This window comes from Oncorhynchus kisutch, linkage group LG9 (genome assembly GCF_002021735.2).
Source record: "Oncorhynchus kisutch isolate 150728-3 linkage group LG9, Okis_V2, whole genome shotgun sequence".
NCBI classification, from domain to species: Eukaryota; Metazoa; Chordata; class Actinopteri; order Salmoniformes; family Salmonidae; genus Oncorhynchus; species Oncorhynchus kisutch.
Window position 1 is genome coordinate 35,078,031 of NC_034182.2, and position 25,893 is coordinate 35,103,923.

The 25,893-nt window shown below is 43.2% G+C and overlaps 2 protein-coding genes across 2 annotated transcripts; both read right to left on the bottom strand.

The window, feature by feature from the left end:
* Window positions 1-1,766: 1,766 nt before the first annotated feature.
* On the bottom strand, window positions 1,767-8,492 carry LOC109897104 (ubiquitin thioesterase OTUB1-like). Its single transcript, XM_020491644.2, has 7 exons — window positions 8,364-8,492; window positions 7,682-7,749; window positions 7,200-7,298; window positions 5,249-5,367; window positions 5,022-5,106; window positions 4,680-4,874; window positions 1,767-2,333 (listed from the first exon to the last, which is right to left on the bottom strand). The coding sequence occupies exons 1-7, from the start codon at window positions 8,407-8,409 to the stop codon at window positions 2,136-2,138; spliced, it is 810 nt and encodes a 269-aa protein (XP_020347233.1). The 5' UTR covers window positions 8,410-8,492; the 3' UTR covers window positions 1,767-2,135.
* Window positions 8,493-11,329: 2,837 nt separating this feature from the next.
* On the bottom strand, window positions 11,330-24,864 carry LOC109897103 (glycogen phosphorylase, muscle form). The gene is made up of 20 exons (XM_031832481.1): window positions 24,085-24,864; window positions 21,881-21,982; window positions 21,438-21,516; window positions 21,192-21,295; window positions 20,852-20,983; window positions 20,436-20,547; window positions 20,096-20,178; window positions 19,679-19,822; window positions 19,252-19,344; window positions 18,953-19,099; window positions 16,499-16,662; window positions 16,254-16,368; window positions 16,029-16,130; window positions 15,768-15,915; window positions 15,625-15,683; window positions 14,724-14,865; window positions 14,354-14,561; window positions 13,908-14,042; window positions 13,735-13,801; window positions 11,330-13,064 (listed from the first exon to the last, which is right to left on the bottom strand). The coding sequence occupies exons 1-20, from the start codon at window positions 24,526-24,528 to the stop codon at window positions 12,912-12,914; spliced, it is 2,733 nt and encodes a 910-aa protein (XP_031688341.1). The 5' UTR covers window positions 24,529-24,864; the 3' UTR covers window positions 11,330-12,911.
* Window positions 24,865-25,893: the final 1,029 nt, after the last annotated feature.

Sequence of the window (25,893 nt, forward strand, 5' to 3'; positions counted from 1 at the left end):
TGGTTGAAAAACGAGTTTTAATGACTCCAACCTAAGTGTATGTAAACTTCCGACTTCAACTGTAAAGTACCAGTCAAAAGTTTGGACACACCTACTCATTGAAGGATTTTTCTTTCGTGTTACTATTTTCTACATTGTAAAATAATAGTGAAGACATCAAAACTATGAAACAACACATGGAATCATGTCGTAACCAAAAAAAGTGTTAAACAAATCAAGTTCCCACATATGCTGAACACTTGTTGGCTGCTTTTCCTTCACTCTGTAGTCCAACTCAATTGGGTTGAGGTCAGGTGATTGTGGAGGCCAGGTCATCTGATGCAGCATCATCACTCTCCTTCTTGGTCAAAAAGCCCTTACACAGTCTGGAGGTGTGTTATGGGTCATTGTCCTGTTGAAAAAGAAATGATAGTCCCACTATGCGCGAACCAGATGGGATGGCGTATCGCTGCAGAATGCTGTGGTAGTCATGCTGGTTGAGTGTGCCTTTAATTCTAAATAAATCAGTGTCACCAGCACAGCACCCCACACCATCAGACCTCTTCCTCCATGCTTCACGGTGGAAACCACACATGCAGAGATCCTCTGTTCACCTGCTCTGCATCTCTGAAAGACATGGCTGTTGGAACCAAAAATCTCAAATTTGGACTCATCAGATTTCCACTGGTTTAATGTCCATTACTAGTGTTTCTTGGCCCAAGCCAGTCTCTTCATAATGGTGTCCTTAAATAGTAGTTTCTTTGCAGCAATTTAACCATGAAGGCCTGATTCACACAGTCTCCTCTGAACAGTTAATGTTGAAATGTTTCTGTTACTTGAACTCTGAAGCATTTATTTGGGCTGCAATATCAGAGGCTGGTAACTAACGAAACTTCTCTGCAGCAGAGGTAACTCTGGGTCTTCCTTTCCTTTGGCAGTCCTCATGAGAGCCAGTTGTCAAAGCGCTTGGTTTTTACTACAGCACTCGAAAAAACTTTAGAAGTTCTTGACTGACCTTCATGTTTTAAAGACTGTCATTTCTCTTTGCAAATGTAAGCTGTTCTTGCCATAACATGGACTTGGTCTTTTACCAAATAGGGCTATACCACCCCTACCTAGTCACAACACAACTGATTGGCTCAAACGCATTAATGAAAGGAATTCCACAAATTAACGAGGCACCTGTTAATTGAAATGCATTCCAGGTGACTACCTCATTTTAACTAGGCAAGTCCGTTAATAACAAATTCTTTACAATGACGGCCTACCACCGGCCAAACCCATACGACGCTGGGCTAATTGTGCACCACCCTATTGGACTCCCAACCTCAGCCGGATGTGATACAGCCTGGATTCAAACCAGGGACTGTAGCGACACCTCGCACTGAGATGCAGTTCCTTAGACCGCTGCGCCACTCAGGAAGTAGCCTGAGGTGAGAATTCCAAGAATGTGCCAAGCTGTCAAGGCAAAGGGTAGCTACTTTGAAGTATCTAAAATATAAAAAATATTGATTTGTGTAACACTTTTGGTTACTACATGATTCCCATATGTGTTATTTAATAGTTGGTCTTCACTATTAAATTCTACAATGTAGAAAATAGTAAACTCAAACTTGAGTATGTGTGACCAAACTTGTGACTGCTACTGTGTGTGACACACGCACAGAGAGATAAGGACATTACATAGACACGGAAGTTATTCAAATACTACATTTCAGATTGCTGCTATGCCCGCTGAAATGTGACAATACCAGACGAGTGACAAATACATTAACATACAAGTCAAATAAGATGTAATCCCTTTAATAAAACTCATGAAACGCAGTGGACCAAAGGAAAATAATCCAACAAAAAAAGCAAGTTGATAACATTTACAACCACCAAAAAAAAAAAAACTGTACAACTCTATACTCCTGGATTCACTGCTATTTTTTGAAAATCTTTTTTTATTAATTCACTTTTCTGTGATGAGGGGAAACAGGAGTGAAGGGGAGGGAGAAGAGGGCTGTATAATGTGATAGTTTTTTCTCTCTCTCAGATACAATAGTGTAACCTTCGTACACACGTATGCATCAACATGGCAGTTGAAGTATTTCTCCATTGCCACTACAGCAGTGGAAAACGGGGGGGGGGGGGGGGAATCTCTAAAACAGCAGTTATTTGTACAAGATGTCGTAGTGGCCGGGTCTATAGAGGAGGAAGACACGAGGCTCGCTGCCTTCAGGGAAGACGTGGTGGTTGACAGAGCCTCCCTCACCCCGGTCCATGTACTCCACTAGGATGGACACGTTCAAGGCCTGGGCCAAGGCAATGATGTGGATATGGTCACTTTCTTTAGACATGGGCTCCACCTCCTGGACAAGAGAAACACAGAAGACAATTGAAGTGTTTTGACTTGTTATCGCTGTTACGCAAGACAGAAAAAGTAATGAAGACATTGGAATGTGCATGCTGCATACCCAAGAGGACCATGTAGGAACACTAGTTCTGACTCATTGCACACAACCAAGGTTCCGTTTTAGGACCACTATTGTTTTCACTATATATTTTACCTCTTGGGGATGTCATTCAAAAACATAATGTTAACTTTCACTGCTATGCAGGTGACACAGCTGTACATTTCAATGAAACATGTTGAAGCCCCAAAATTGCCCTCGCTAGAAGCATGCGTTTCAGACATAAGGAAGTGGATGGCTGCAAACTTTCTACTTTTAAACTCGGACAAAATAGAGATGCTTGTTCTAGGTCCCAAAAAACAAAGAGAACTTCTGTTGAATCTGACAATTAATCTTAATGGTTGTACAGTAGTCTCAAATAAAACTGAAGGACCTCTGCGTTACTCTGGACCCTGATTTCTCTTTTGAAGAACATATCAATACCATTTCAAGGACCGCTTTTTTCCATCTACGTAACATCGCAAAAATCAGAAACTTTCTGTCCAAAAATGATGCAGAAAAATTAAATTCATGCTTTTGTCACTTCTAGGTTAGACTACTGCAATGCTCTACTTTCCGGCTACCCGGATAAAGCACTAAATAAACTTCAGTTAGTGCAAAATACGGCTGCTAGAATCCTGACTAGAACCAAAAAAATTGATCATATTACTCCAGTGCTAGCCTCCCTAGACTGCCTTCCTGTTAAGGCAAGGGCTGATTTCAAGGTTTTACTGCTAACCTACAAAGCATTACATGGGCTTGCTCCTACCGCTCTCTCTGATTTGGTCCTGCCGTACATACCTACACGTACGCTACGGTCACAAGACGCAGGCCTCCTAATTGTCCCTAGAATTTCTAAGCAAACAGCTGGAGGCAGGGCTTTCTCCTATAGAGCTCCATTTTTATGGAACGGTCTGCCTACCCATGCCTTTACTGAAGACTCATCTCTTCAGCGGGTCATATGATTGAGTGTAGTCTGGCCCAGGAGTGGCCCTTGCTGTCTCTGCCTGGCCGGGTTCCCCTCTTTCCACTGGGATTCTCTGCCTCTAACCCTATTACAGGGGCTGAGTCACTGGCTTACTGGGGCTCTCTCATACCGTCCCTGGGGGGGTGCGTCACCTGAGTGGGTTGATTCACTGATGTGGTCATCCGGTCTGGGTTGGCACCCCCCCCCCCTTGGGTTGTGCCATGGCGGAGATCTTTGTGGGCTATACTCAGCCTTGTCTCAGGATGGTAAGTTGGTGGTTGAAGATATCCCTGTAGTGGTGTGGGGGCTGTGATTTGGCAAAGTGGGTAGGGTTATATCCTTCCTGTTTGGCCCTGTCCGGGGGTGTCCTCGGATGGGGCCGCAGTGTCTCCTGACCCCTCCTGTCTCAGCCTCCAGTATTTATGCTGCAGTAGTTTATGTGTCAGGGGGCTAGGGTCAGTTTGTTATATCTGGAGTACTTCTCCTGTCCTATTCGGTGTCCTGTGTGAATTTAATTCTCTCTTTCTCTCTCTCGGAGGACCTGAGCCCTAGGACCATGCCTCAGGACTACCTGACATGATGACTCCTTGCTGTCCCCAGTCCACCTGGCCGTGCTGCTGCTCCAGTTTCAACTGTTCTGCCTTATTATTATTCGACTATGCTGGTCATTTATGAACATTTAAACGTCTTGGCCATGTTCTGTTATAATCTCCACCCGGCACAGCCAGAAGAGGACTGGCCACCCCACATATCCTGGTTCCTCTCTAGGTTTCTTCCTAGGTTTTGGCCTTTCTAGGGAGTTTTTCCTAGCCACCGTGCTTCTACACCCTGCATTGCTTGCTGTTTGGGGTTTTAAGCTGGGTTTCTGTATAGCACTTTGAGATGGGGCGGCAGGGTAGCCTAGTGGTTAGAGCGTTGGACTAGTAACCGGAAGGTTGTGAGTTCAAACCCCCGAGCTGACAAGGTACAAATCTGTCGTTCTGCCCTTGAACAGGCACTTAACCCACTGTTCCCAGGCCGTCATTGAAAATAAGAATGTGTTCTTAACCGACTTGCCTGGTTAAATAAAGGTAAAATAAAAAAATAAAAAATATCAGCTGATGTACGAAGGGCTATATAAATTTGATAACCAGTAAACAAATCATCAATCTAGCGTTGTGTTTATTAAAACACACTAACAAAAAAATTACACAAGAATAACAAGTGTTTCTTTTTGGGCGAGTAGAGATAGTTTCACCCTGTTTCAGAGTGTTTTCATCCGCTTCATACCTACTGAACACAACCCAATAGGAACCCACCTGCTGGCAGAACTCCTTGACGGAGCGTCCACCCTCGATGAAGTGCTGGAAGAAGCCGTGCTCCCTCTGCAGGTAGCCTGAGGTGAGCAGCCGCAGGTACACCACGATGTAGTCTGACACGCTCTGGTCTCTGAAGGAGCCCAGCAGCTCACGGAGGCCCGGCTGCTTCTCACACAGCTCCAACAGGTCCATGAACTAGGGGAAGAATTAACAATTATATGGTCAGTTAAGTGATGATTTTATGTGATGTCACTAACAGCTGTTAACATGTTCAGTATATGTGTAATGTGTGTGTGCTGTCACTGTTGTTCAAGGTTGTGTAATAATAGAACAGCAACTCACAGTATTGTGGAAGTCTTCGATGGTGAACTCTGTAAAACCCTGGTTGACCAGGTCCAGTTTGCTCTTTGCTGCCACTGCTTTGAACCTACAGCGACATACATTGCATCATCGGTATTCAGTAGCAATTAATGCAGCAACACTAACTAGATGACATCCATCTGTCGTATTACAGAGTCGGCTTTGCTGAACATCGAGGATCTAGATGCACTATGGAAGTGCTACGTTACCTCTGCAGCTCTTTGCTGTCTTCTAGCAGTGATTCGAGATGTGAAAAGCCAAAAGCTCTGTAGAAACAGTTCCCATCTGGCCGCGTCTTGCGGATATACGAGTATTTTTTGTGTAAATCCTAAGGGGGGGGGGGAACAAGGACAGAGTATACACAGTAAATACAACCGTAATGTGACTATTTCGAACCTTCAATAGATGTGGTCATAAGGATCTTTAGCGTTAAACCAGTAATATTATAATAAGCCATTTAGCAGACACTAGTCATGCGTGCATGCATTTTACATATGGGTTGTCCCGGGAATCAAACCCACTATCCTGGCGTTGCAAGCACCTTGCTCTACCCACTGAGCTATAGAGAAGCAATGTTCCCTGACACGCAGAGCGCAAAATACATTTCATCCCATGGAGAGAAGCACGAGACTGAACTTCACACAACTTTCTAGAGTTTTCCCCGTTAGTTAACACTATCAACGTTTCCCCCAATTGTGATTGAATCAACGCAATATTAGCCACTTTCAATGCAACATTCCGAAACAAAACGAACTTTGCAAGATATTTTGTTGTATGCAGAACGCATCAGAATAGGATTCTACTGCGCACAACTCAACCCATACGGAGAACAGCGCGGCATAACCAATCAAAGCTCCAGTAGGCCTATATGCAAATAGACCATTGGCATATATGGATCTGTGCCATTTACTTAGAACTGGAGTGTTTACAGCATGAGCGGTCATGAGTAGATGCACTTGTTTAGAGATCAAAGCAAAAGCTGCATGTAGCCACATGTGCACATTTTGATCATATCCTTTGCTAGTTATTGAGTTAAGTCCAGTTATAGATCATTTGTAGTCAGTGATTGCTTCCAACAAGAGCAGAAAATGTGTACATTTCTAGACTTCTTTGAAAAGCTAGTCATGTAAAGAGCTTATTTTTTCTTCTTAAAGGGGCAGTGTTGTATTTTGAGACAGGATGAATAAGCGAAGTAGCCAATAGGCAGAGGGTAGCATCATTTGTCTGATTCTCTGTAATAATGGTATGGGAATAATGTATTTCTGTAAAGTGGTCTCTTGCATCAAACATTTTCAGTCACATCCTTGTCTGAAGTACCGGTGGATAAACAGGTTAATGTCAAACCCATCATGTTTTTTCTTCTTCAAAAGGTCTCATGGACTGAAAAGGAGACTTAAAAACATCTCTCAAGCCCATCAGACTGTTAAATAGCCATCACTAGCACATTAGAGACTGCTGCCCTATATACATTGACTATAAATCTCTGGCCACTTTAATAATGGAAAAGTAGTCACTTTTATAATGTTTACATATTTTGCATTACTCATCTCATATGTATAATGTATTCTATTCTACTGTATCTTAGTCTATGCCACTGACATTGCTCACCCAAATATTTATATATTCTTAATTCCATTCCTTTATTTTACTTAGATTTGTAAGTATTGTGAAATTGTTAGATATAAATGGTTAGATATTACGGCACTGTCAGAGCTAGAAACACAAGCATTTCGCTACACCTGCAATAACATCTGCTAAACACGTATGTGACCAATAAAATTTGATTTGACTGTAGGCATTGAACACCATACATTGTCTGCTACTGTAGGCTGAATGATGGAACAGCTATTTCCATGTTAAAATGTTATGGGATGCATTTTCTCCATTGTTTCTTATGGTAGACCACTCTGGTAGGCCTACATTATGATCAAACAGCCACAGTAGCCTACTTGGCCACTTAAAACTAACTTGAAGTGAGTACAGCCTCAGTGTTCACAGTAAACACGCGCTGGAAGTTGAACGGAATTTTCAATGTTCACGTTCACTCAGCAGACTGGAAATTTGCTCAGTGCCAAAAAAGTTGAGGGAACATTGCAGAGGACCTGTATAAAGTCATGCAGATTCAAATCGTGTAATACAAGACTCTTGTGGTTTACTTACCTTGATCTTGAGCTGATAAATGGTGTCTTCCACGGCATACTCTCTCTGCAACACTGATAGTTCCTGTCTGTCTGACACTAAAGGGATGCTAGTTGCGATCTAGACAGTCAAACAGACAGGCAGACTGTTAAGGCACAGACATTTGTACTCACAGATTTATACAAACCAATATAAAAACAACAGGGTCTGCATTTAGACAGGCAGCCCAAATCTAATATTTTTCCCCCACTAATTGGTGTTTTGACCAATCAGATCAGTTCTGAAAAAGATCTGATGGGAAAGATCTAATGTGATTGGTCAAATGCCCAATTAGTGGGAGAATAAAATATCAGAATTGAGCTGCCCGTCTAAACATCCTGGGTGATCCAAAACACGTGATGCAAAGGCATGCAGTTCAACCTTTTCCACATCAGACTTATGTCAGTCTAATTAAAAAACAGCCTGCACATTATCAATGTTTATTCAAGTATAAAATCTCTCACCTCCTGCTGGATTCGATCCTGCTGAGCCATAATAGCCTCATCATAAGCGAGGCAGTTTACTCCTCCCGCTAGAGAAGAAAAAAACACCATAGAAGTTTGTAAACATTTTTAAAAGGCCAGTTCTGGTTATGTAATTTATACCACAACATGAGATTGATGACAGTAGGCATGTAGTTTAAGCAAATTCTGTAATCGCATATCAGTCTATTGATAAATATAAGTATTGAAGCTGGTTCACGTGGGGTGCAAGAGCAACGATGTGGTCAGCGTCTGACCATATTTTTGGAACAATTAGAATTGATTCACTAACTAAGCTTGCGAACGTTCGTGCTAGCCAGCTAACTATCCAATTTCAGTTATGGCGTCAAACATTTGACAACCAATTGAAAGTCGGCAAAAATATACTGTGAGTGAGAGCCTTCATTAGGTAGCATTAAAAACAATGGTGTTTACTCCATCCTCCCTAAAAATATAGCTAGGTCAAAATGCGTTTCTTTGTGTGTGTGACTTGAATGCTATGGCCTCCCCCATTCCCCTTCTCATATTCATACAAGCAGCTTGTCCCTCAACTGCCATCACTAGATTACCTAACAGCCACATTACACCTCCATAAAAAAATAACGCATTAATAGCCGAAGCCGGTTAGATTAGTTATCTTTCGTTTTGATGTTGTGTCACTCACCCTCCATCTCTCCCTGTGTTGTTTCCTGCTGCTGTTCCTCCGCCATTTTAGCTGTAGAATTCTATTTCCTTCGTCTCTCTGACCTCATTCTAAACTTCCGGGTTACACTAGTAGTCCAGAGATGCAATCTATACCTATATGTAAATCATGTAATCATTATTCCAAACAGACGGAAAACTATAGTTTCTATTGGACAAATTCAGGTAGTTCCCGCCCCGTTTCGTTCTGTTTGGTTCCCGGCGAATACACCCCCTGTGCCAGCAACTAGTGATTTTCTCTGACAAATGCACGTAAATACAGGTATAACACATATTTAGAACGGGTCATCAGTTTCCTGGCTCAAATAACTATCTATTATTTACTTGCAACTAATGTGTGCAGATTTAAAACTTTTCAAATTTTATATAATATTTGTAATATTTTTTTGTTGTCATTTATCAGACCAATTTACAAGACAAATTAGAGTTAAGTATCTTTCTCAAGGGAACGTCACAGATTTTTCACTTAGTCGGCTCGGGGATTTGGACCAGTGACTTTTCGGTTACTGAACCAACGTCCTTAACCACAAGGCTACCCTCGTTTTTTTGTAGGCCCTCATTCTCAAACACTTGGGTCAGCTCATGTGCAAATGGATAATACAGTGCATTCGGAAAGTATTCAGAACCCTTGTCTTTTTCCACATTTTGTTACGTAACAGTCTTATTCTAAAATGGATTCGGCCTCCATCATTCTTAAATGGAAGAACTTTGGAACCACCAAGACTCTTCCTCGTGCTGGCTGCCCAGCCAAACTGAGCAATTGGGAGAGAAGGTCATTGCTCAGGGAGGTAACCAAGAACCAATGGTCACTCTGACAGAGTTCCAGAATACCTCTGTGGAGATGGGAGAACCTTCCAGAAGGACAACCATCTCTGCAGCACTCCACCAATCAGGCCTTTATGGTAGAGTGGCCAGACGAAAGCCACTCCTCAGTAAAAAGCACATGACAGCCCACTTGGAGTTTGACAAAAGGCACCTAAAGGACTCTCAGACAATGAGAAACAAGATTCCCTAGTCTGATGAAAGCAAGATTGAACTATTTGGCCTTAATGCCAAGTGTCACATCTGGAGAAAACCTGGCACCATCCTTACAGTGATGCATGGTGGTGGCAGCATCATGCTGTGGGGATGTTTTTTTAGAGGCAGGGACGAGGAGACTAGTCAGGATTGAGGGAAAGATGAACAGAGCAAAGTACAGAGAGATCCTTGATGAAAACCTGCTCCAGAGCGCTCAGGACCTCAGACTAGAGCGAAGGTTCACCTTCCAACAGGACAACAACCCTAAGCACACAGCTTAGACAATGCAGGAGTGGCTTAGGGACAAGTCTCTGACGCTCCCCATCCAACCTGACAGAGCTTGAGGAGCTGCAGAGAAGAATGAGAGAAACTCTCCAAATACAAGTTACAGACTCAAGGCTGTAATCGCTGCCAAATGTGCTTCAAAAAGTCCTGACTAAAGGGCCTGAATACCTTTGTAAATTAGAATGATTTTTTTTACACATTTGCAACACCAGTGTTTGTTTTGTCATTATGGGGTAGGGGGGGACAATTTAATATGTTTTTGAATAATGCTGTAACGTAAAAAAATGTGGAAAAAGTCAAGGGGTCTGAATACTTTCCAAATTCACTGTATACACACACGGAGATGACAGCAGCATGATTTTGAAGGCACCACACATACATTTTGGCACCCCACACCATTGTAAAAATATTTTGTAAGCTATGAAGCTCTACATTTAATATATACAAATAATTTATTCAAGTATAACTACAGAAAGTTGTTACAGTCCCCACATTGTCCTTGAAATTGAAAATTTAATAGAAATACTGTGGAATTTCATTCATGCCTATGGAGGACAACATCAGAGTGCAATTATGGCCAATTGTTGGCTTCAGCAAGCCAGGACTTCAGTACATAGTTGGTTATGTACAATTTTACACACACACACACACACACACACACACACACACACACACACACACCTCGGTTTGATATAGATAAGTGGTCAAATCGTTTCACCACATATACATGTACACTAAACTAAACATGTTGAAACAATGATCAGACACTAGATTACGTGTTTTTATTGAGATAAAATGTCAAAAGGTAATTTTGTGACTTCAGTTCAAGCATCATAGGCCAGAAAAAGGAATGCAGCAGTTGACCTATGATCCAAGAACCGTGGTCGAGAAACAGTTCAGCGCTTCTGGTAGTTCTGAACATTGGCGAGGATCCAACCGGATGGTCCCAATATGGCCACCGCAAAAATAGTCATGACGAAAGCGGTTTCCTGTGAACAGAGAGGCATGCAAGACTGACGTGTATGAGTATGACACCCAAGAACACAGGTTGGCAAGTCATATTATTGCCAAGAATAAGGCATGCAAGAAATGCATCATTTTAAAACAATCAACATCATTTGGATAAGTATATTTTGAAATGTCGTTGCATAATTGAAATCAGCTAGCCTACTACTATCTGAACTAGCTGGCTAGCTTCAACGATTGCATACTCACAGAACATGAAAATAACAAAACGGTTTATGAATATATTTGGCCTACTCACTGCAGCGCCGATTTTGTCTTTAGGGGGTTTACTGGATAACTTTGCTCGTTGGTTGATTGCACGTGTCCTCGAAGCCACAGTTGACCGTACTTTCAGCATTCCGCGCAGAAGGCCAGACATGATTCAACCGCATTAACAGGCTCCGTTTATAAGGCTAGCTTGTTTGTGAGTTTGTTGCGAGTACTTTGCGTTGGCATTGTTTGAGACTTTATAGTCCTGACCTGCGGAAGCTACGTCATACGATCTTTAAAACTTTTCGCGTGGAAATTTGCTCAGTTTTGATTGGTAGACACAAAACCATCTCGACATACAAGATGAGTGAATGTAGCCATTTTGGAAAGTAACAAAATATCACACAAGTGTTGTAACTTTGTCTCCTTTATTGACTGTTGTTTCACATTGACAAGAGAATGCAGAGTTTGAAGCTTTAAGTGCTTAGAGTCTCTCTAATGGAAGAAAACTACTGGACGTTGTGCAATCTTTATCAACCCCACACACTCAATTACTAGTGATTCAGTAGTTAACACTAAGTCCAAGACTTCCAAACAGTGAGAAATACTACTGTACCAGAAATTGTTATTTATCTGAACATCAAAAAATACTTGCAGCTTAACAGTGAGGGGTCACTTTAGGCTGAACAACTACAGACACAGCTTAGTTAAGGCAGCATTATAGTCACTCAGAGAGGTATTAGGCAGAGAAGGTGGAGGAGAGAAGGCTTAGTTTGTTGCACTATATGAAGGATCATTTTCCAACACTGGAACAACGTTTTGAGGATATACTGATGGGATCATTCTAAACAAAACGCAGCTTATAGCAGAAAGTATTTCAGCAATAAGGATTGTGTGTGGGCTACCCAAAACACAAGCATTAATAACACGCACAAATTACTACATTCGACATACAGACATACATTGAGCAAACAGTTTTATAACATCAAGGATCACGCATGTTAACCCTTCAACTTGAGTGGTTATTCGGTGCAGATATGAATAAAGAGGTGGTCCCTGGCAGGCCGAACCAGTAGTGTAGAATCACAGTGTCTATGTGAGAAGAACGTGCTTATTTTGATAAGTCTCTATGTCCCACCATGTCTCATTCTTGGAAGACATGGTTTTGGTACCATTAGACAGTGGTGAGGTTTCCAGCTACTTGTTGGCCCCACTGACTGTTAAAGGGTGTATTCTCTAACCATGTTAGCTTAAATGATGGTGAACAGTGTTATTCATGTTATTCATGTTGCTCAAGCCAGTTGACTATGCATTGCTGGTGCATGTGAGAAGGTGAATGCTGATTTTGAATTAGCCCATTGAGACGGTGAATGCTGATTTGAATTAGCCCATTGAGAAGGTGAATGTTGATTTTGAATTAGCCCATTGAGAAGATGAATGCTGATTTTGTATTAACCCATTGAGAAGGTGAATGCTGATTTTGAATTAGCCCATTGAGAAGATGAATGCTGATTTTGTATTAGCCCATTGAGAAGGTGAATGCTGATTTTGTATTAGCCCATTGAGAATGTGAATGCTGATTTGTATTAGCCCATTGAGAAGGTGAATGCTGATTTGTATTAGCCCATTGAGAAGGTGAATGCTGATTTTGTATTAGCCCATTGAGAAGGTGAATGCTGATTTTGTATTAGCCCATTGAGAAGGTGAATGCTGATTTGTATTAGCCCATTGAGAAAATGAATGCTGAATGTCGAGGTTGAAAGTGGTATCAGGTTATTGGCCATCACGTAGCCGGACAGGGATTGCTACATGTATAGTCAACATCAACTAATACTGACCACAATGAAATGACACAATGAAAATGTACTAGTTACAGGGAGCTTTCAGGTTTCTAAACCATTTCTCAAGTTAAAATGGTTTTTGTGGAACAGCCAGAGGCAAAACCAGAAGTCGGGGCTGTGGAAAAACCAGAGGTTGGTTTTAGGCCTGGGGTTTATTGGCGAGGATCGTCTGGGGCAGGGATCCTTTCCAGGCTGGGCTCCATGCCCCAGATCTCCCGGGCGTACTGGGAGATAGTGCGGTCGCTAGAGAATTTACCACAACCAGCAATGTTGTGGATCACCATCTTGGTCCATTCTTTAGGGTTCTGTTGGGATGGATGGGAAGAGAGTGGAAATTAAAACCATTGCAGAAGGAAGGAATACTGTTATGTTATGTATCTGTAAAAATTCTTAGAACTGACTGGGGAATAGTCAAGTCACAATTTATTTGTAGAGCATTTAACAAGTCTCGATACACTTTACAAAAAAGAAAGAAAACAGGGCCTCCCGAGTGGTGCAGCGGTCTAAGGCACTGCATCGCAATGCTAGAGGCGTCACTACAGACCCAAGTTCAATCCCGGGCTGTATCACAGCTGGCCGTGATCAGGAGTCCCAAAGGGCGGCGCACAACTGGCCCAGCATTGTCCGGGTTAAGAGAGGGTTTGGCCGGTGAGGCTATACTTGGCTCATCGCGCTCTAGCGACTCCTTGTGGCGGGCCGGGCACCTACAGGCTGTCCTCGGTCGTCAGTTGAACAGCGTTTCCTCCGACACATTGGTGCGGCTGGCTTCGGGGTTAAGCGGGCGGGTGTTGAGAGGCACGGTTTGGCGGGTCGTGTTTCTGAGGACGCATAACTCGACTTTCGTCTCTCCTGAGACAGTTGGGGAATTGCAGCGATGAAACAAGATTGAAATTGGGGGGTAGAATACAAAAAAAAAACGACAAAAAAAAGAAAACAATTGATATTAAAAAGATTTTCAGTCTATGAAACACTCACCTTGTAGAGAGCACTGACTTTCTCTTGGCATTTGATGTAAGCTTCGTAGTCAGCGAACACCTTGAATCTGTAACACAAACATCATGCTCGGTTAGACATTGTGTGGCTGCGTGTATAACAGTAGAGTACAATGTGTCCGCATTTGGGTGTTGTGACTCAGCGCTTTCCCCCACCTGTCATGGTGCAGCAGCATGTTGACAATGTCCTTGAAGAGGTCGTGCTGGTCGGGGCTAAAGAATCCACCAGCGATCTGGTCCATGGCCTGCTTCAGCTCAGGAATGCGGTTGTAGTAGTCCATGGCATCATATCTGGGAAGATGGATACATTTATAAAGAAGAGGATACATTTATAAAGAAGATTTTTTTTTTATCTTATGGGATGCATGCCAGTTATCATCCTTCCTTCCAAGTCATCCAAAAAGCTGTCTCTTTCGGTTCTATCCTTTACCATGCAAATTGTCTTGGCTTCTCCACCAAAGTTTACCCAGTAAGCATCGTTCCATGTAATCCGAAATGTTCTCTCCTAAGCTATCATCCAATGCCAATCCTCATGTCTTCTTCTCCACCATCTCTGATCAGAACCCTTCGTCCATCCATTCTCCCCCCCTCCACTGTCTTACCCACTCTTGTCCATGGCGTCCACGTCGTCCACCCTCATGCCGAAGATGAAGAGGTTCTCTTCTCCGGCCTCCTCGGCCATCTCTACGTTGGCTCCGTCCATGGTGCCAATGGTGAGCGCTCCGTTCAGCATGAACTTCATGTTGCCAGTGCCAGAGGCCTCAGTGCCAGCTGTGGAGATCTGCTCAGACAGGTCGGACGCAGGGATGACTGGCGAGAGAGAGACAGAGAGAGAGAAGGAGAGAAACCGAAACAGAGAGATGAGACAAGGCAGAGAGAAAATGTATGTGGAAGAAGTGGGAAGCCCCTTAACTACACTCCAATGGGAACATAAACAAAACCAAGAAAGCAGCAAGTATGTGAACTATTTACTTTTCTCTGCCAGAGTGACCTTGTAGTTCTCCAGGAAGATGACTTTGAGGCGGTCTCCCACCACAGTGTCGTGGTTGACAATCTCTCCGATGGCAGTGATCAGCCTAATGATCAGCTTTGCCGTGTGGTACCCAGGAGCAGCCTGGGAAAAAATTGAGAATATGAAATCACATGGATGCCAAAATCTTATACAGAGGGCACAGATCTGTTTGTGCTGTCTTGCCAGCTCAAACTGATGTGGGACAGTCTAATGTCGTGGAAATATTCGCTGAATCATATTTCTCTATTTGTGAATTCAAATAAGAGTTTATTACAAAGTAACAAGCCGATTCGTCTCATGGACCAACTGCCTTTCCAGCCTCGGCACACACCTTTTATACAGTTTTCATCCTTACGTCACACACATATTAACTCCTCTTTATGTTAATGATTCATCCCCTTTGGCATTTAGCCACAAATATCTTTTTGCCTTGCACTCATTTTAGCTTGGTTTCCATTTTCTTATTGGCACAGACATTAGGGCATAGATGCCATTGGTGGTGTAACCATAGCAATGATACAAAAATAAACATTAGGGCATAGATTCCATTGGTGGCGTAACCATAACAATGATACAAGAATAAACAGACACGCACACTCCTAATGCAGGTGCATGTCTAATGGTGCTTGAGTAATACAAACCTATGCTCATAATGCACGTCTAATGAACCTCACGGGACTAGATTATTGCTTCCTGTAGCCTAATGACCTAGACACATATAGAGAATGCATTGATTCTGCTTAAGATGTATAATGTGCACACATGTACTGGAAAATTCCCAATACTAACAAAATATATCCAATGAGTTTTGCAGTACAACCTGTATCCTAATGACTTGATCAAACATCTATTGTGGCTCACCTTTCCTCCAATCATGATAGTCCTGGGGGTCCAATTCTTGTTGGGCTCCTTCTGGATGCCTGAATGAAAAAGACGACAGGTCAACTTGGTTGACAGAATAATGTTTCTCACTAAAGCTGCAAAAGAACAAGAGGACCACTCACGGTTGTAGAGAGTGATGATGTGCAGGCAGTTGAGCAGCTGCCTCTTGTACTCGTGGATCCTCTTAACTTGAACGTCGAACATGGAGTTGGGGTTGATCTTCACCTTGTAGTGCTCCTCGAGATAGGCAGAAAACTTAAGCTTGTTCTCCTACAGATAGACACAGTAAAGTGTTAGGAGTTATAGTACGGACCTTGGCTCAGACTAAGATGGTGACTCGAATTACAATGACAACATATTTCAAGAGATTGTTATGTTCTGACCTGTTTGACCTTGGCGATGTCATGAATCAAAGAGTCGTCATCCACAAACGCCAGCAACTTCTTCAGTTGGTCCAGATCGCGGATGTAATCCTCACCGATCCTCTGAACATTCAAACATACAGAAATAAAAAAAATTAGAATCATCATTTCTCAGACACTACTGCGACACTAGCACCAACTGTCACTCCACTTTGGATATGATTTTAGCTACACTCCACCACACACCTCGGCAATGACTTCAGCCAGCCCAGGGTTGCACATGACCAGCCAGCGTCGCGGTGTGATGCCGTTGGTCTTGTTCTGGAACTTGTGGGGGTCCACCTCGTAGAAGTCCTTGAACCTAGTGGGCTCAATGAATGATTGATAGATCAAATACCATTCAACATATGGGGCCAGTGGGAAAACAGGTTACCATATTGGCTAGGGATAGCGTCATAAGTATCTAGAAATAAAACAACGTTTCTTCGTACAGAGTTGCTTTGAGGATGTCCGAGTGGATGCGGGCCACTCCGTTGACAGCATGGGAGCCCACGATGCACAGGTGGGCCATGTTGATCTTCTTCTGGTCGCCCTCCTCCACGAGGGACATGCGGCGCAGACGATCATGGTCCCCGGGGTAGAGCTTAGCGATGCGCTGAGGGAAGTAGGAGAAAGAGGATTGGAAACAATTACCTTCACACCCATTTGTTTACATCACATTGAAGAAGAAAATATTGAGGGATATGTTGTTGCTTTTTACAGTAGCTAACTCCTAATCCTCTCAGGCACGTGAATATATGTTTACAGTATATTCTCTCATATACAGTGCATTCGGAAAGTATTCAGACCCCTTCACTTTTTCCTCATTTTGTTACTTTACAGCCTTATTCTAAAATCGATTCGATTGTTTCCCCCCCCCCCCCCAAATCAATCTACACATAATATCCCATAATGACAAAGCAAAAAAAACTTTTTCAATAAAGCTTTGCAAATGTATAAAGCTCAGGTGCATCCTGTTTCCATTGATCATCCTTGAGATGTTTCTATAAATTGATTGGAGTCCACCTGTGGTAAATTCAATTGATTGGACATGATTTGGAAAGGCACACACCTGTCTATATAAGGTCCCACAGTTGACAGTGCATGTCAGAGCAAAAACCAAGCCATGAGGTTGAAGGAATTGTCTATAGAGCTCTGAGACAGAATTGTGTCGAGGCAGAGATCTGGAGAAGGGTACCAAAATATTTCTGCAGTATTGAAGGTTCCCAAGGACACAGAGGCCTCCATCATTCTTAAATGGAAGAAGTTTGGAACCACCAAGACTCTTCCTAGTGCTGGCCGCCCAGCCAAACTGAGCAAATGGGAGAGAAGGGCATTGGTCAGGGAGGTGACCAAAAACCTGATGGTCACTCCAGAATACCTCTGTGGAGATGGGAGAACCTCCCAGAAGGACAACCATCTCTGCAGTACTCCACCAATCAGACATTTATGGTAGAGGGGCCAGATGAAAGCCACTCCTCAGTAAAAGGCACCTGACAGCCCGCTTGGAGTTTGCCAAGAGGCACCTAAAGGACTCTCAGACCACGATAAGCAAGTCTCTGGTCTGATGAAAGCAAGATTGAAATCTTTGGCCTGAATGCTAAGCGTCACATATGGAGGAAACCTGGCACCATCCCTACAGTGGAGCATGGTGGTGGCAGCACCATGCTGTGGGGATGTTTTTCAGTGGCAGGGACTGGGAGACTAGTCAGGATTGAGGGAAAGATGAACTGAGAAAAAGTACAGAGAGCTCCTTGATGGAAACCTGCTCCAATGCACTCAGGACCTAATACTGGAGCGAAGGTTCACCTTCCAACAGGACAACGATCCTAAGCATACAGCTAAGACAACGCAAGAGTGGCTTCGGAACATGTCTCTGAATGTCTTTGAGTGGCCCAGCCAGAGCCCGGACTTGAACCCGATTGAACATCTCTGGAGAGACCTGAAAATAGCTGTGCAGAAATGCTCCCCATCCAACCTGACAGAGCTTGAGAGGATCTGCAGAGAAGAATGGGAGAAACTCCCCTAATACAAATGGGAGAAACTCCCCAAATACAGGTGTGCCAAGCTTGCAGCTTCATACCCAACAAGACTCAAGGCTGTAATCGCTGCCAAAGGTGCTTCAACAAAGTACTGAGTAAAAGATCTGAACACTTATGTAAATGTGACGGTTTTATTTTGAATACATTTGCTAACGCTTCTAAAAACCTGTTTTTACTTTGTCATTATGGGGTATTGTGTGTAGATTTGATGAGGGGGAAAAAAACTATTTCATCCATTTTAGAATAAGGATGTAACATAACAAAATGTGGAAAAAGTGAAGGGGTCTGAATACTTTATGAGTGCCCTGTATAGGTACACTCGTATGGCTGTAATACTGTGTGTTACAGGAGTGCCCTGTATACGTACACTCGTATGGCTGTAATAATGTGTGTTACAGGAGTGCCCTGTATACGTACACTCGTATGGCTGTAATACTGTGTGTTACAGGAGTGTCCTGTATAGGTACACTCGTATGGCTGTAATACTGTATGTTACAGGAGTGCCCTGCATACGTACACTCGTATGGCTGTAATACTGTGTGTTACAGGAGTGCCCTGTATACGTACACTCGTATGGCTGTAATACTGTGTGTTACAGGAGTGCCCTGCATACGTACACTCGTATGGCTGTAATACTGTGTGTTACAGGAGTGCCCTGTATACGTACACTCGTATGGCTGTAATACTGTATGTTACAGGAGTGCCCTGTATAGGTACACTCGTATGGCTGTAATACTGTGTGTTACAGGAGTTCCCTGTATATGTACACTCGTATGGCTGTAATACTGTGTGTTACAGGAGTGCCCTGTATACGTACACTCGTATGGCTGTAATACTGTATGTTACAGGAGTGTTTGGCTCTACCTCCAGGTGACGTCGGTTGATCTCGTAGATGATCTCCAGGTGTCTGGGCAGAAGGTTCTGGAGCAGGTCTGTGGGCCAGCGCTCCAGAGCCTCAGGCAGGACGGTGTGGTTGGTGTAGGCACAGGTACGTGTGCAGATGTCCCAGGCCTGAGAGATGGGGGAAATACAATGATACATGTAGAAGGAAATTGTCTTGATTAATGTTTGGTGAATCCATTTAGGAGCATTTCCCCATTTGTGGATAAGTATTCTTTACACTTGTATGTATCATTGCTTTAGCAGGGGGACCAGCACTATACCTTCTCCCATTTCTGGTGCTCCGTGTCCAACAAGATCCTCATCAGCTCAGGGATGGCCATGGCAGGGTGGGTGTCGTTCAGCTGGATGGCCACCTATAATACAGGCCGGGGAGAGGGCATCAGACAATACAGTTGGAAGACACAGTTAGGGGAGGAAACTGTTGCATGTGAACACATAGTCTCACATTCAAATGTATTTATCAAGCCCTTTTCACATCAGCCGATGTCACAAAGTGCTTATACAGAAACCCAGTCTAAAACCCCAAATAGCAAGCAATGCAGAAGTGGAAGCACATTGTGTCTTTGACATCATACCGGAGTGTGCTCGGTGAACAAAGCCATTTGGAGACTATATGGTACTTTGATGCATATAATTCAGTTAGTCTAGGACGCTAAGTGTATGTTCTATCTATCGTATCCATCTTACCTTGTCAGGTAGGGTGGACAGGTCAACGCGCACAACCTCAGTGGAGCCGAACTTGGAGGACTTGAAGCGACGGACGATGTCCTGCAGAGTGGCCGCCACCACAAAGTACTCCTGCTTCAGACGAAGCTCCTTCCCCTCGAAGAACTGGGGTCAAAAACAGGACCACAGTCCATCACACTCGATTATTATTATGATGTTCTCAGAGAAGTGCTTTGATGACTCAGCTTAAATTCATTCTCACAGGAACCAGTGTCTATGTTGAGCAGGAGACATAACACTTTAAAATGGATTAAATGTTTTGACAGCATTAGGAAAACTCATTGATTCGTTACAATGAATCGTCATTGTCGATAAGAATTTGTTCTTAGAATTCGTCTGGCTAAATAAAGGTTCAAATCAACACTGGCTTCTACTCACGTTGTCATTGGGGTACAGAACACGGGAGATGTTCTCAGCCAAGTTTCTGTCCAGCACAGCTTGAATATAGCCACCCACATTGACTGTAGAACAAACAAAATGCTGTGGTCACATCTAGTATTTCAAATGTCTTGCCTAGTACTGATTTCCAGCTCCAATCAGGACAATCAACATCATGATTGTTGAATTAGAGTACGGATAATACAACTGATGGTTGAATATGATTCCTGATAATAATGTTACAAAGGTTGTAAACATTTTCATTAATGCATAATTTAATCAGTAGGTTTAAACAATAAAGCAGACACAGACAAGCCCAAACAGTCCAGAAGTAACTCACAGTCTTTCAGGTTGAAATCACAGGGGGCCTTGGCAGACCACAGTCTCATGGTGTTCACAACGTTGTTCCTGTAGCCAGGGACTGGGGTGTCATAAGGAAGGGCCAACACTACCTGTTAATGTAGAAGGGCCAACACTACCTGTTAATGTAGAAGGGCCAACACTACCTGTTAATGTAGAAGGGCCAACACTACCTGTTAATGTAGAAGGGCCAACACTACCTGTTAATGTAGAAGGGCCAACACTACCTGTTAATGTAGAAGGGCCAACACTACCTGTTAATGTAGAAGGGCCAACACTACCTGTTAATGTAGAAGGGCCAACACTACCTGTTAATGTAGAAGGGCCATGTCATGTTTAGTTACGTCCACAATGATGACTATTTCTATGTTGTATCGTCTGTATGTGGTCTCTCACCTGTGTGTCGACCCATTTCACACCCTCAGGGGTGTGCTCAACTCTGCCGTAGAAGTGGACGGGTCGCATGTACTCAGGGCGGGCCTTCTCCCAGGGGTTGCCGTAGCGCAGCCAATCGTCAGCCTCCTCTACCTGTCGATTATCATGATTATACAGCTTCATGAGTTTACTATGACTAGTTTACAAATATGTGCAAATGTGAGAAATTATTCCTAAAATAATTTGACCATCTAAAGCACATGACTACAACAACCCCGAAAATGACTATTTACACTGACTAACATGTAATCAAAGACAGAGACATGTACATACATATAGTCAACTTTGCCAGTTAAACTACCTGCCAGCCATTCACAATTTTCTGGTTGAAGATGCCGAACTCATAGCGGATGCCGTAGCCGTAAGCTGCCAGTCCCAGAGACGCCATGGAATCTAGGAAGCAGGCTGAGAGCACAGGGGGAGGGGCGAGAGAGATGGGGTGAGACAGGGTTGTCCTGACCACTGAGCATCACTGTCGTTGGCAACACTATTTTTAGGGGGGAAGCAGCAAGGTAGACCAATAGAGAGCCAAGGAGGAGGAACTCACCGGCGAGCCGTCCAAGGCCACCATTTCCCAGGCCGGCATCTTCCTCAATGTCCTGCAGCTCCTCCATGTCCAGGCCCAACTGATGAAGATGAAGATAAATTGTTAAGATTCATAGTTCTTCATTAGTCTATAATACATTATACAATGAGGGAGGATGGAGCTACATTAATAATGTATTAGGAAAAGGTTTTTCTTCTGAATACATGGAAATGGCACAGTGTTCAATCTCAGAGAACAAGTTACCTGAAATTCTTACATAAGAAAGTATCCTTGAATCTTGAATGAAGTGTGAGAAAAAGCACTTATTTTCAGTTGCATAAATGTACAATGTGCCAGTTCCATAGCCTCTGCAGTGTATGTCAGATGCAATGTTCTAGGTTGAGGTAACTATGATGGTCCACTGTCAGGGTCCAGGAGTGGCCTAAGGCCGATCCATCTCTCACCTGATAGGTAGCCTCATCGCATGCGTTCTCCAGAGCCAGGTTCACCATTGTATTCTGCAGGGTGCGCCCCATGTAGAACTCAAGGGACAGGTAATACACACGCTAGAGAGGAACAGCAGGGGAAGGTTCATCAAGGAGAGTTAATGCAGTACAGTACAGTGTCAATATTAAACACCTTCAGCCACCCAACAGTAGTGTGCCCCCATGTGGTTGCCCTGCGAAAATTCCACGTTGTCTATGACCCTCAGGCAGCGGCTGTGGCCAGGGGGAGAGAGCAGGTGCTGCCAACAACAGGAGTGCTATTCTTGGCGACCAGTCAAGCAACAGCTCATTGTGAGTGTGTTTAGACTCACTTGGAACTCCCTGCCAGTGGAGAGTCTGATTTTAGTTTCTTTAAGGCACGCTCAGTACACCCCAAGGTCTCATAACAACCTATATAAAGAGTGCAGAAAACAGTGCCAGCATTCTGTTTCTGGCCTGAAACCCTAACGGATTAATCAACACTGTACTTACTGTATGTCCGTATAATATTTCTCTGCAGCCTGTCTCCACCCATTACAACATTATACAAAGGAAATGTACATTGTACATCATATAATCGTTCACGTTCCAATTCATGTATGGGGTATGTTACTCACACTGAAGCTATGAAATGAAATGGCTCTTCTGCTTGACTATTTCTAAGGTCACTACAGTACTATAAGAGCGTTGAGCAGGGTGGCGTGATCCTACATGAATAGTTGGGAGGGGTTGACACCTGAGCCTTTGATTGACCTTTGACATCTCAAAGGTTGTTCTTCGACAATCTGGAGAATGCAAATGAGGACATGGAAAACAGAGCGCACCACTGTCCCATTAAGTGTGACTAAGATAAAGTGACAAAGGCATCCAGTCCCTGGGTATAAACATAGCAGCATTGGTGATCAGTTCCTAAATGTTGGAGCGACTAGGGAGAATGGTGCAGATGGGGTTGCATTAACACACAAAACAACAGGACAGATTCTATTACTGTGGGTTGTAAATTTGATGACTTTAGGGAGCATGGATTGTTCTTCTGCTTATGAAGCCTACATAGCCATATTTATATGTGAAATGTACAAATACCAAAAATGTAGTTGAACCTGAGCTCGATGACTAGGTGTTATCAACTAAGGATTAGTGGACACAAATGACAATATATTTGTTTGGAGGCATTGGGCAAATATGTTCTCAGGGACTTTGACTTTATAAAGTTTGACCTCCGGACACTAATAAAATGAATGTCATTCAAAGCCTGTAGCTCAGGGCCAGGAGTTACGAGCCTAATGACACTGCAGACCTTTTCAATTATATTTCTGTTATAAGATACCATATCATACAATCAACATGATGTCTGCTCTTCTGCACACAAAAAGAACAGTTATTTTGTTCCCTTACCAACCATAATAATGCATGTGGCTATACTGGTATGATGCTGATTGTGTCGTACACAATGTTCTATCAGCTTTATTGGATCAGACAGAGAGAGCCTCTGGTGCGTTCTGGTTCAATTCATTGATAAATCATTGTTTCTGTGCCACTGATATGTATGAGATAGAAAATAGGAATAATTCTAACAGCTAAAATCAACCTCCAAAAGAATTTAACACATATAATGTGTCTTGACAGTATTTAGGCTACTATGTAAACATATTGGTTTGGGTTACAGCAACTTCTAGGCTATCCAATTACGCAATACATAGTTAACAACCAGTTGACTGACTCCCATTAAACAGTGTCATTCTACAAGTGTCAAGCACTAGCTTGAAAATATTGACACTTCCATTTCAGCTATCAATGCATCGTCAGATGCATTCCCTGTTAGAATAGAGAGAGACAAACGTTTACTGAGTCGTGTTCTCATCCAGAGATGCACAACATGGTTATGTAACTTGTAAGGGGCTTTGGAGCGCTCAATCCATAATTCGGCATTCTCATGTTCACCGCATAATTACATTGCAGATGAAATAGGTAGGCTACTTAAATACATGTTATAAACATAACGTTTCTGTAACTACAGCGTCTGAAGCGCATCCCTAGTGTATACTTCAGCATCATTGAACATACTGCGCAGTAATATTTCCCATCCCTCCCACTTTCCGGAGTCTGACAGAGGCGTACGTGCCGAGTAGCGTGCGAGGGGATGGGATCACTATGACACTGCGGCAACCATATTGCTTGCTTACTTTGGGGTCTTTCTCATAGTAGTGCTGCTGCGTCCTGATCCATCTGCCCACCAGATGGTCGCGGACAGTGTTGGCCAAGGCGAAGTAGTAGTCCCGTTTGGTCGCCACATTTCGGTCCTTTACCAGAGTAAAGTGGAGATGGCGATTAAAATTGGTCTTAAGGTCTGAAACATTTTCCACTCCTGCAAGCCCCCGCACCGATATCTGCTTCCTCTTATCCTGGTCTGTCAGTGGCTTGGGCATCTTGGTAAATGCGTATTTTCTATTGCGCGACTGTAGATCCGAAAGGCAAATATCAACCGAAGATGATGGGAGATGGCTTCGCGTGTCACACTGTGTGTCCTTCCTTCCTCCCTCTGTCTCGTCAAAGTGTGGACACCAGAGTTGGTATGCCAGACCTGCACTGTTATATATATAAACGCACATACAAACAGTCGAGCACATAGGGCGGGTCTTACAGAACCTCCAGCCCAATTGACAGTTGATCCTCTTCGTGACAATAATGGTTAATGCTATACGGTATGCTTAGGACGTTCGTAACCTAACCCCTACCCTTATCCTAACCTTAACCATTTGCCATTTCAATCCCAATGGCCTTTGATCCCGGACGTCCCAAGGATTCCAAATAGCACAGACCATGACAATATGCAGGGAGGGATATTCACCATTAATTTACCGAGACCCCCCCCCCCCCCCACACAAAAAAATACCTCCCTCGAACAGCTGAGAAGGGATGATGGCCTTGAGGAGTGTACATGAGGGGTGTGAGCCATGTAGCCTATCAGCTGTCGGGACTGCGGTGATGTATAGCATATTATTTGGGTAGAATATTATGTCTGCCTGGATACATGTACAAGTACAGTGAAATGCCTTTCGTACTGGACAACGAAATATTCGCTGAGCTCGATCACATGTCAATTCCGCAGAAAACACAAAGAGTCTATTTAATCAATACAAAATGATTGTCTACACTGTACAGTATTAGAGGGTCCTTTATTCATGATATCTTACAGAGTGGTGGTGGACAGTCTCGGTGCAAAATACATGCAACATGTTTTCAAAGAACGATGTACATGTCACGTTCTGACCTTTATTTCCTTTGTTTTGTATTTATTGAGTATGGTCAGGGCGTGAGTTGGGTGGGCAGTCTATGTTTGTTTTTCTATGATTTGGGGATTTGTATGTTTCGGCCTAGTATGGTTCTCAATCAGAGGCAGGTGTCATTAGTTGTCTCTGATTGAGAATCATACTTAGGTAGCCTGGGTTGCACTGTTTGTTTGTGGGTGATTGTCTATGCTAGTTGCTTGTGTCAGCACAGGTCTCATTTGTAGCGTCACGGTCGTTATTGGTTTATTGTTTTTGTATGCAGTGTTCAGTACTGTCTTTAATTAAATATTCACTATGAACACATACCACGCCGCATTTTGGTCCTCTGATCCTTCTCGCCTCTCCTCTTCAGATGAAGAGGAGGAAGACCGTGACAGTGCATTGCCTGTCCAAGCCTTATTATTGAGGATATAACTTTATTTTCCTCTCCAGGACCAATGAACCACCCTATAGGAATTTGATCATGAATTAATAGTCACGTTGTATATAAGCGAAAGAAAAGGGCGTGACCATATACGTGACTGAAACTTGGCTGCGATTCATACGAAGCCTATGGTGGATGACTAATGTAAAAGTAAAAGTCCCCCAGTAAAATACTACATGAGTAAAAGTCTAAAAGTATTTGGTTTTAAATATACAGTACCAGTCAAACGTTTGGACACACCTACATATTCCAGGGTTTTCTTTATTTTTTACTATTTT